Here is an 11,767-nt window from a genome sequence, read left to right as displayed (position 1 = left end):
TATAATTAACATAATTCAGAATACTACTAATAATGATAATAATATTAATAATAGTAACAATGACAACAACAACAACAACAACAACAACAACAATAATAATAATAATAATAATAATAATAATAATAATAATAATAATAATAATAATAATAACAATAGCAACAACAACAAGACTAACAGCAAAATAAATTAATACATAAACAAGAAAGCTGCCACGATGCACTGAAACCTCCGTAATGAACCAATCCATGACGAATACAGAGCCAGCGAAGAGTCCCACACACGCAAGCAGGGTGAAGGGAAAGACAAGGGGGATTACATACTAAGTGAAGGTGTGTACATGAACGACCAAATCACCTGCTGACATAAACAACATTCCGCCTCCACCACGCACACTGCCACGCTGATTTCCTTGCTGTTCATCTTTTCTCCTCCACATGATTAGTTTCCCAAGGTAATAATAGGTTACCTGAATCTCTCTTCTTTTTGTTCTTCTTTTTCTTCTTTCTTCTTCTTTTTCTTCTTTCTTCTTCTTTTTCTTCTTCTTCTTCTTCTTCTTCTTCTTCTTCTTCTTCTTCTTCCCTTATCTTTTCTCGTAAAAGCATAACTCTTTGCTTATCATGATTCCTTTGACTATCTTAGTGATATATGGTCTCTATTGCTTGGCCTCTAGCGTTCATCAGTTCTCTCTCTCTCTCTCTCTCTCTCTCTCTGGTTCTCCAAATCCAGAAGCAAGAGAAGCCTCACCGCTGCCTGCCATGCCTCCTGTGACAGCCTCCACACTCTTGGCTGCCTCAAAATGTGCTGTTTGTCCATTCCAGAAAGAAAACACGTGTTGTTATTACTAAACAGAAGGGAGAAAAAAAGGTGTGTATTAAGTAACCGCAGAGTTGCTTTTATGCATGGATGTTTCTGAAATAATAAGTTTCCTCATTACATCTTATGGAAATTGGGTTTTGGATGAAGAACAATAAAAACACACATGCCCGGTGATACATTCAACAAAAACTGGTTCAAGTTCAAACGAGGCCAATGATTTCTTCTGTGGAGCGACCAACGTGCGTTCCCAATGACTTTGCTTATATTTTTTTTTCCCTTTTCTTTCTTTTCGTTTTTCGCCACAAACGTCAGCAGCGAGACGGGAGGGAAACGGCTCCATGCCAGGGTTGTAAAAGGTCACGGGCTCATATTTATGCATTCCCCTATTATTTGAGTGCAACAAGCAGGAAAACATGTTAATCAGCAAGAGGGTTGCACTGGCAGGATTTGGGGGGAGGGTAGGCGTGTCCTGGGCGGGGGCGGAGTTGTGCAAGACGCTGATCGTTAACTGGGACTATGTGTGTTATGAAGCTCAAAGGTCACTGTTATCTATCTAGCTCTCATCAAGAAGCTGGCAACCGAGCCCTGCGCTGTATAAAAGCCTACGATGGAGTCAATGAGACACATGACTCCTGGTTTACATCTCAACATGAAGCTCGTGAGTCTTCCTCTGGTCACTGTATCGTAAACTTGCAGCACAAGACAGGCGAGCCTTATCAGTATCAGTACATCTCACATCTGTAAAGTTTTGTCTTTGTGTCACTATTTCTCCACCAACCTACACTTGCAGATCGTGCTCGCTGCCCTCGCCGCTGTGGCTGTTGCGGCGCCTGACAGCTACCACAGCAAGGAAGTGCCGATCATCAAACACGACTTTATCATGGAGGAGGACGGGAGATATCACTTGGAGTTTGAGACTGGAAATAACATCTTGGTGTCACAGTCAGGCTCCCCTACCGACAAGGGCGCCATCGCCAAGGCTGGACACTTCTCGTGAGTAATACAAAGTGCTTACATTAATACAATTAAGGTTCACACTGAAACATCAAGCTGGATGTTGGAAATTCACATAAATTGTCCATAAAATAGCATGATACGTTGCATTTACAGCTACACGGCCCCTGACGGTACTCCAGTCAGTCTTAAGTTTGTCGCCAACGAGCACGGTTTCCAGCCTGAATCTGACCTGTTGCCCGTGGCCCCAGAGTTCCCCCACCCCATCCCTCAGTACGTGCTGGACCAGATTGCTTTCGCTGCCGAGGAGGACCGCAACCGCTCTCCTGAGGACAGATACACCTATGCTTAATTCTCAATGCTCGAGGGTCAGATAAAGAATAAGAATGACTAACAATTTTCTCCGCAATGATGTAATTTGTAATCTTATTTTTTTACATATTTCGTGTGTAGGTAGATCTCGAATTATGTTTTGTCAGTACGTTGATATGTCAGCACACAGCACGCACCAGTCCATATGTGAAGGAGTCCAACACAGCGATTGCACACCGAGTTACTTTACTGTCGATACTGAAAGAACGAAAAGGAATGCAGAACTCTGGTGTACGTGTGTGTGTGTGTGTGTGTGTGTGTGTGTGTGTGTGTGTGTGTGTGTGTGTGTGTGTGTGTGTGTGTGGGGGAGCGAGAAGGGTGAGGTTGCAGGAACGACTACATGTCGAGATCACTTTCTTGTTGCAAGCGAGAGGAAACAAGAACCTCAATGTATACAGCTTACCAGTGAGGCGCAATGTGCATTTCACACTGCTGGGAGGCGCGTCTTGGCGAACGTTAAACAAAAGAACACAACAGAAATACGTTATCAAGCATAATTACAGGCACACGCAAGAACACATCTGATCTCAACAAATAAGGAAAGTACATTCTCACTGTCACACATCCAAACACAAACGCTTGAATGGCGTGGGCTGTCTCTGATGTCTCTCATACCAATAATTTTCTTCTTTCCTTTATGTCTCTTCCATTTTTTTCTCCTCATCTTTTCCTTCTTAGTATTCAATAATAAATAAAAATAAAAATAAGAGATCTAACATTTTCTTGTATTTCCTGTAGCCTATATACGTTTCAAATTCTGTTTGTCTCTTTCCTTCCTTTTCTCATCCCGTCCTTTCTCCTTCTAGAATAAATGAACAATTAAAATATGGAGTGATACAAAAAAGAAAAGCAAGACGTCTGATATTTCTTTGCAGCCTAAACGTTTTACAAATCACATATTTTCTGTATAGGGATATATGTCTTTCAATACAAGATAAAGCGATGGAATTACTGTTCAAAATTTCCAGTGAATGCCACAACCTGTCTCACTGGGGTGTGTACTGGTGGGGAGGAGCCATGGGGAGGAATATGTTGAGTCTGGGGAGGGTGGAGACCAAGAGCTGGAGGGGAGGGACGAGAAGGATGGAGCGGCGTGGCAAGGGTCGGGGAGATGATTACTGACATGGGTGAGATGAAGGGAAGTTAACTGTTAAGGCAAGGCAAAGCATGGGACATGACTGACCTAGGTGCTCAGAAATCCCCAGATTGCACTTGATACTCGTGGTGGTGGTGGTGGTATTGGTGCTGTTGGTGACGCCGGCGGTGTCCTTCATAAGTAGGGTGGAGGAAACACGGCCTAAGGAACAGCCAGACAACAAAACAACGGCCAGCCATTTAATACTTCACGGCAGCGCCTACACCGAGCAACATTACAGCACCTCACCTCCTTGGAAGCTTGTGCAACACGCATCATTTCTGCCAAGCCAAGCAAAGGGAGCGTCACGCACACTCACACTGCATGCGCCGCGCCGGACACAGACGCTTCATTGGTGACGTGCTCTCGCAAACTACGAGATTTTGCGATAACAATTCTTTCCGGTGAGAGAGAGAGAGAGAGAGAGAGAGAGAGAGAGAGACGCGAAAAATGGAATAAGAATATTGATTACTATATGGATGAAAAGAAGGAAAACAAATGAGGAAAGGAAAGAATGTCAAAATGTGTCCAGAAACTTGACAGGAACTGCATTATTTTCGCAGGTTTCTTTACGTTCCTATGGTAAAAAAAGAACAAAGAATATTTATTGAGTTAGGGTTGAGCCAATAGGGAGCTTTAAAAGAAGGTCAGATAGGTTCATGTATGGGGATGATAGATGGAATTAGGTAGCTTAAACACACAGGGACTGCCTCGTATAGGACTGGCGGTCTCTTGCAGCTTCCCTCTTTTCTTATGATTCTTATGTTCTTATTTATCAACACTACATAAAGACCAAGACCACGATAACAATAAGAAAGACAACAACAACAGTAACAATACCCACCACAAAGACTAATCAACAATACAAAAACTTGCACAATACTAAATTCTCTTTACGAATATTTCCTTCGCCCTTTAACAAACCCTGACTAACCCAACCAACCGATGAGTGATGTTAACTATTCCTGCAAAGAGGAAAGACATGAAAGTTTGTTCAAGAATTACTTTTAAGGACACGTTTATTGCTCAGTACGGAGGGCGTGAACTTGGAGGAGGGCGGGACAAGATGCTGAAGAGAGAGAGAGAGAGAGAGAGAGAGAGAGAGAGAGAGAGAGAGAGAGAGAGAGAGAGAGAGAGAGAGAGAGAGAGAGAGAGAGAGAGAGAGAGAGAGAGAGAGAGAGAGAGAGAGAGAGAGAGAGAGAGAGAGAGAGAGAGAGATTACTTAGGTACGGATATACATGGAAGTAAGTGATACAGTGCGTGTGTGTGTGTGTGTGTGTGTGTGTGTGTGTGTGTGTGTGTGTGTGTGTGTGTGTGTAGCGGCGCAAGGCAGTCGGGGCAGGTGAGGGCGGGGCGAGGCTGCAAAGAGTGATGGGCCAGTGAAGCAAAACGGCATGCAAATATACAGCTCTGTCCCCAAAAATGTGAGGCTCAGCGCGGCGCGGCTTCCCTCACTCACAGGACGAGCTGCCAGGAACTGAGGTGGAGAAAATATGGTGTTGCGATAAGGAGGGAAACTGCAATTCTGACTAGTGCTCGTATATCTCTTTGTTACTTCCTTCCAAATAGTCGCAGTGTCTTGTGGATTCTTTAGATTCTCTTGGATTCTCTGACCCGTCTCTAACTGCTCTATTGTCGGTTCAACGCCTAACTTGACCTGTTCGCGTCCTGTCCTTGCCTGATGACAGATTATTTTTTTTTTACTCATTTATCTTTTTGTTTCTTATGTAATTTGTGGTGCACTATACGGTCTCTCCACTTTTCTTAGAGCAATAAAACTGACGGTTGGAAATATTACTTTTTTATTTGTCCTTCAGATTCCCACAAGTAAATGAACCCTTTCAGGACTGGGACGTATTTTTACTACGAGTTTTGGGTATGATTAGAGGATTTTATACACACTAGCTAGTGTCTATGGAGGTCAGAAGATTAATGGCCAGTCTTCACTAATTTTAATCTCCACATGATTTTTTAGTCTGCATAAAACCACCAAATAGTAAGCAGGATTATGAAAACACGTCCTGGTACTGAATTACACGGGATTTATATGGATATTTTCAAATGTACTGTATTATATTTCCTTACCTATTGCTAGTTTTTTTTTCATGTTATTCGGTAATTGCCTGCGTGGATTAAACGAATGGAGATCAAAGGAGAATGAATATTTATAAGTAAACAATATAAGCAACTATTTACTGAACACCGTCCCTTAAACACGGAAAATATATCCAACACAAACTTTCTACGTTGGCAACTTAAACGTGCAGATAAATACACAACACGTCAATATGCAACCTGTTTTCTTTTTTCTTTAATCTTACTTTTATTTCTTCACTTACTGGAGTGTCACACAATATTCATGAAGCTAGAAATGAAACAGTCAAATGAAAGCGGTAGAATTTAAATACGTACGCGGTGTTTAAGCCCTAATCTCCTCCATAAAGAACGAATCACTGAATGCATCTTGTAAAATTGTCCATACTTTCCTACAACAACAATCTAATCACTAATCCGCCTTTATAATAATTTTAACTATTTTTCATTCAGTTGCATTTTCTCGCATATAATATTCTTAAACATTTTTTTTATTTATTATTTTTTTTTTTTATTGAGATTTGTCGTTGCTCCACACTCATGACCTAATGAACGTTTACCGCGAGTGATTGGTTGACTAGCTTAACGTGACACAACAATGAAATATCGTGCTGTTGTAATGTATAGAGAACCTGCTGGTGCTCATAGAATACCAAGAATATATAGGATACTTTTTGCCTATACGTGGGAGCTCCAATAAAAAAATGCACGAGTATTATACCCATCTATCCTCTCTATCCATGGAATTATTTAATACTTTGAAGCTTCTTATTTAATCTTCAAACATTTTAAACCTTTTATGTTGATTCCTTCACTACTAGAACTTTGGAGTATATGAAAAGGTTCTTGTATTATACCCATTTATTATCTCCATCCACGAGCATAATTAATACTTTGAAGCTTTTTATTCAATCTTCAAGTGATTCAAACTTTTTCTGCGTTGATTTTTTCTTTACTGGAACCTTGTACATAGCATATGAAAAGGTTCTTGTATCATACCCATTTATTATCTCTATCCATGAACATAATTAATATGTTAAAGCTTTTTATTCAATCTTCAAATATCTTAAACCTTTTTTCTGTTGGTTTCTTCTCTACTAAAACCTTGTAGCATATGAAGAGGTTCTTGTATCATACCCATCTATTATCTCTATCCACGAATATATTTAATACTTTAAAGCTTTTTATTCAATCTTCATATATCTTAAACCTTTTTTGTGTTGGTTTCTTCTCTACTGGAATCTTGTAGCATATGAAAAGGTTCCTCTGCACTACACCTGATTACTGAGTCTATCCATGCCACTTAACACTCTATTCGTGGTGTCAGTCTCCACAAACGAGAGAAGTAGATGTGTTTTATTCTTTTTTCTGTCTGCTTTAGCTGTAGCAGGAGAAGTGTCAGAAAACTTTTACAATATAAATTATAATATTATGCCGGGCCGCCTTGATTTATACGTCCCGTTTAGAGCGCTAGAAACCCAAGCCTCTGAGAAAGTGACGTCCATTCACTAAACAGACATTCCTCGCCAATATAACCTGCTTACGAAAAAAAAGAAAAAATGCTAGACTGAATAATCGACAGCGTTTGAGTATTCCTATTATCAAGAATTATCATCGTTTTACAGTTTATTCCTCGAGCATTCAAATTATTACGTATACAAAAAGATAAACACAATTTTCGAAACAGGACGGAATCATTCGACGGAAATTGCTCTTAGAAAAGTTTAACAAAAATGAAAAAAATAAGCAATAAAAGAGAAAATAAAGACTGAACAACTACTCTATACTTAAGAGCATAAGAAAATAAGAAAATAAGAAAGGTGCAAGAATCCTGGATAAAGAATAAGCATCTATATATTTACACCTACTGTACCCATTCATGAATCTTTATAATATTTAACACCTTCAGTACCATGACACATTTCCATATTGGTTCTGGTTACTCTTTCATGATTTTATACAGCTTCAGAAACTTATGTGGGTATTAGAATAGTGAAGACTCTGGCCATTAATCTTCTGAACCCCAAAGACCCTTTTTAATGTCAATAAAATGGTCTAATCGTGTACAAAACTCAAGGTAAAAAAAATGCGTCCGAGTGCTGTAGGGGTTAAAGCTCCCTAATGAATCAACACAAACAACATAATTATCAATCCCTTGTAATTTATCTACCACTCTATTTAAGAATCGATTCCTTCCTACCTCGTTCGTAAACTTAATTTCTTCAAACTTAAAACCATTAGGTTTTTTTTTTCTATTCTGGATTCTATTCTGGATGCTGTTTTGCTTACGTCATCCTTGTTATAACCTCTATAACACTTAAAGACTTCTATCAGATCTTCTTTTAACATACGTCTTAATAAGGAATGTACATGTAACAACTTCAGTATCGCTTCGTAAGGAATACCCCTCATTTTCTGTATATCTTTTTAGCCATTCTCTTCTTACTGATTCTAAATGACTTATATCCTTCCTGTCATATGGGGAATAAAACTGTACAGCAATCGAGATAAGGTCTAACCAGGGCAGATACAATTTTAGCATTCAATATCATGTTCTCTATATATGACCCCTCCTTTGTTACTATTTTTGACTAATCTACCCTTATTCTCCCACGTCTCTTATTCCTGCTACTATTCCACCTACTCACTTTCATCTCTATCTTCATACACATAAAATTCACCGTGATGAGGTTCCATGAAATAGCTGGACGCCTCAAAACATTTACATTCTTCACTATCCTTCTTGGGTTTTCTTTTATTTTGACTCCAGACAGTGTGAGACCATTCAAATGTCTTAAGAAGGCAATTTTCACCTGACACATTTCCGCCCCGTCACTCTCCTTTCCTCTCACCGTTTGCGCAACACGATATGGTTCGAGTAGAAAGGAGACACAATTGTGGGCGAGGATACTGAGCTTATTCGACCTGACCTTGAAAATAAGAGGTAACACCAGGATCCAGGACAAAAATCAAGCTGGTATTGCAGACTTGGCAACCCCGCGGCGTCGGTCTCTATATAAGATAGCGATTCGAAGGGGTCGTCACTTCTTCGGCAGCAACTACAACATGTTCCTCGTGAGTTCTTCCTCGTCCTTGGTTAGGAGTCCGTCTTGGCATTGTTCATTCTCTTTAAGTCATCCATCGCACCCCCAATCCTCACCTTTTGTCTGTGTTTCTCCTGCAACTTTGTCTCCACGGCCTCTATCTCCTTGGCACTCTCTTCCTACTACTACAGTACTAATGCATACTATTACTGTTGTTATTGCTACTACTTATACTACTATTCTTCTTTGTTCTCTTGTTTTTTTTTCATTTCCGCCACTCATTTTCTCTATCCCTATCCATCTAACACTTCTTGTCCTTTTCCTATGTATACTCCTGCAACTACTTCTCGTCCTCGTCGTTGTCATCCACGTCCTCGTCTTTCTCTACATTTCTTATTGATTTCAGTTTCTTTGATCCCTGCATTCCATTTCCCTTATATTCGTCCTTTTCCTTTGCTTGTGTACTATTCAACTTCCACTTCCTACTTAGCTTTCCTTCCTTCCTTCTCTTCCTTTCCTTTCATCATCATCATCCTTCTCACAGATATTTGCTGCTCCCTCTCTATTTTTCAAATTTATAAGTTATCTATCTCATTCATCTCTCTTTCCTGCCACACATACATTCAAACTGGTCCATTTCATTAATCACTGAATAATTACTTTGCAAACTCGGTGATAATGTAATAAATGTCTAAATGTAATGACTTCATGTTCATATTATTGTATAGGCAACTGCTATAAGTTAGAAGCCACACGCACGCATACTAGCTACTGTAAGATGGAGTAATATAAAAAGCTCGGTACTTCACGGGGCGCAAACTGCTGCAGGTTGTCCTCGCCGCCCTTGCCTCCGTGGCTGCTTCTGCCACGCAATACGCCGCGCCCCCACCCCGTCCTGACAGCTACGAGACTTCCGGCGAGTACATCCCCATCCTGAAAGACAACCGAGTGCAGGAGGATGACGGCAGGTACAACCTGGACGTGGAGACTGCCAACGGCATCCTGCTGTCCCAGTCTGGCGCTCCCGACGGACCAGAGGGTGCCGTGATCAAGGCGGGAGAGTACTCGTAAGTAAACAATTCACTGTATGTATGCATCTCTCTCTCTCTCTCTCTCTCTCTCTCTCTGAACTTCCTTATCATTATAAACAAGAGTCTGGAAACATTGCCCTGCCGTTATCAAGGTGCTTCTCTCCCACAGTTATACTGCTCCTGACGGCACTCCTGTCCACGTCAAGTTCGTCGCCGACGAGAACGGTTACCAGCCCCAGTCTGACCTGCTGCCCGTGGCCCCAGAGTTTCCCCACCCCATTCCACAGTTCGTGCTGGACCAAATTGCTAAGGCTGCCGAAGAGGATGCCACAAGGCGACCCCTTAAGGAGTCTGTTCCCTCCGGCACCTACAGAGCCCCATAGACAATTCTCTAGAGGACTGAAGATTTGCCGATACCGAAGCTCTGACAAACGCATTCATCCTCGTCACCTCTGTATTTATTTCTTTATTTAACTGAAAATAAAATGCACATCCATTGATACTTTGATTCACTGACATGGTTTACAAAGTAACAGATGCTCATAACTCCTGTTTCCTAAACACAAGTGGCAGTCTTTTCCCTTTCGTTAAGGGGAATGTTTCCCTTGATGACGCTTGTCTGCATTCTGTTTCACAAGTTTGTTGCAAACGTTCATGTGTGTGTGTGTGTGTGTGTGTGTGTGTGTGTGTGTGTGTGTGTGTGTGTGTGTGTGTGTGTGTGTGTGTGTGTGTGTGTGTGTGTGTGTGTGTGTGTGTGTGTGTGTGTGTGTGTGTGTGTGTGTGTGTGTGTGTGTGTGTGTGTGTGTGTGTGTGTGTGTGTGTGTGTGTGTGTGTGTGTGTGTGTGTGTGTGTGTGTGTGTGTGTGTGTGTGTGTGTGTGTGTGTGTGTGTGTGTGTGTGTGTGTGTGTGTGTGTGTGTGTGTGTGTGTGTGTGTGTGTGTGTGTGTGTGTGTGTGTGTGTGTGTGTGTGTGTGTGTGTGTGTGTGTGTGTGTGTGTGTGTGTGTGTGTGTGTGTTTATATTTAATAATGTGTTTTATATCTTTAGTGGATATGTTTCCATTGTTCCCTTTTTTTCTGGTTATATATTACTTCACTGTAATAAATATTTTTTCTTTGGTAACAAAGTTTAACCTGTTGTGATTTAAGTAATTCATGATTATGATCTAGGATGGACCCAAAATTATTGCAATCTTAAGTTAATGTATGTTGTTGTGGTCAATAAAATTTATCTATCTATGTATCTATGTGTGTGTTTGTGTGTGTGTGTGTGTGTGTGTGTGTGTGTGTGTGTGTGTGTGTGTGTGTGTGTGTGTGTAATTCACCTCACCTCGGTCGCCTGCTGGTCACCCAGCCAGTCTTCCCCATTACGGAGCGAGCTCAGAGCTCATATACCGATCTTCGGTAGGACTGAGACCACATCACACACAACACAGTGTGTGTGTGTGTGTGTGTGTGTGTGTGTGTGTGTGTGTGTGTGTGTGTGTGTGTGTGTGTGTGTGTTTACGTGTGTGTGTGTGTGTGTGTGTGTGTGTGTGTGTGTGTGTGTGTGTGTGTGTGTGTGTGTGTGTGTGTGTGTGTGTGTGTGTGTGTGTAAATAATAATAATAATAATAATAATAATAATATACGGTTTATTAATTTGGCAATGTAAAAAATTTACACTGAAAATGTACAGGGGAAAAGGGGGACATTAAAACAATTAACTGAAATGCTTAATCTAACTATGGATCTAACTTAACCTAGAATTCACTTATTAATTTACTTATTACTTACTGTGTGTGTGTGTGTGTGTGTGTGTGTGTGTGTGTGTGTGTGTGTGTGTGTGTGTTTACGTGCGTGTGTGTTTACGTGCGTGTGTGTGTGTGTGTGTGTGTGTGTGTGTGTGTGTGTGTGTATGTGTGTGTGTGTGTGTGTGTGTGTGTGTGTGTGTGTGTGTAATTCACCACGGTAGTCTACTGGTCACCCAGCCAGCCTTCCCCATTACGGAGCGAGCTCAGAGCTCATAGACCGATCTTCGGATAGAATTGCGACTACAACACATTCCACACACCAGGAAAGCGAGGCCACAACCCTTCGAATTACATCGCGTATCTACTTGGTGCTAGGTGAACAAGGGCTACACATTAAGAGCCACGCACATTTGCCTAGCCGCGCCCGGGACTTGAACCAGGACCTCTTTGGTTGTGAGCTGAGTGTGCTAACCGCGATGTGTGCGTGTGTGTGTGTGATTCACCTCACCTCCTCGGTCACCTGCTGGTCACCCAGCCAGTCTTCCCCATTACGGAGCGAGCTCAGAGCTCATAGACCGATCTTCGGGTAGGA

At 41.4% G+C, this 11,767-nt stretch overlaps 2 protein-coding genes across 2 annotated transcripts; both read left to right on the top strand.

The window, feature by feature from the left end:
- The first annotated feature begins 1,450 nt into the window (after positions 1 to 1,450).
- Positions 1,451 to 2,851, top strand: LOC123518903 (cuticle protein AMP1A-like). Its single transcript, XM_045279963.1, has 3 exons — positions 1,451 to 1,474; positions 1,607 to 1,809; positions 1,927 to 2,851. The coding sequence occupies exons 1-3, from the start codon at positions 1,466 to 1,468 to the stop codon at positions 2,120 to 2,122; spliced, it is 408 nt and encodes a 135-aa protein (XP_045135898.1). The 5' UTR covers positions 1,451 to 1,465; the 3' UTR covers positions 2,123 to 2,851.
- Positions 2,852 to 8,377: 5,526 nt separating this feature from the next.
- LOC123518827 (cuticle protein AMP1A-like) lies at positions 8,378 to 9,946 on the top strand. Its single transcript, XM_045279862.1, has 3 exons — positions 8,378 to 8,446; positions 9,244 to 9,482; positions 9,616 to 9,946. Exons 1-3 carry the CDS (start codon positions 8,438 to 8,440, stop codon positions 9,827 to 9,829), a joined length of 462 nt encoding a protein of 153 aa, XP_045135797.1. The 5' UTR covers positions 8,378 to 8,437; the 3' UTR covers positions 9,830 to 9,946.
- The last annotated feature ends 1,821 nt before the right edge of the window (positions 9,947 to 11,767 follow it).

Source organism: Portunus trituberculatus, chromosome 44 (assembly GCF_017591435.1).
Source record: "Portunus trituberculatus isolate SZX2019 chromosome 44, ASM1759143v1, whole genome shotgun sequence".
In the NCBI taxonomy this organism is placed as follows: Eukaryota; Metazoa; Arthropoda; class Malacostraca; order Decapoda; family Portunidae; genus Portunus; species Portunus trituberculatus.
The sequence above is the reverse complement of the archived record's forward strand: the minus strand, read 5'-3'. Positions and strand labels throughout refer to the sequence as shown.

What these genes read in the sequence shown, in the direction of transcription:
- LOC123518903 (XM_045279963.1), top strand. An exon ending in GCCAAGGCTGGACACTTCTC is followed by an intron (nt 1,810 to 1,926) that starts GTGAGTAATACA and finishes TTGCATTTACAG; the next exon opens with CTACACGGCCCCTGACGGTA.
- LOC123518827 (XM_045279862.1), top strand. An exon ending in ATCAAGGCGGGAGAGTACTC is followed by an intron (nt 9,483 to 9,615) that starts GTAAGTAAACAA and finishes TCTCTCCCACAG; the next exon opens with TTATACTGCTCCTGACGGCA.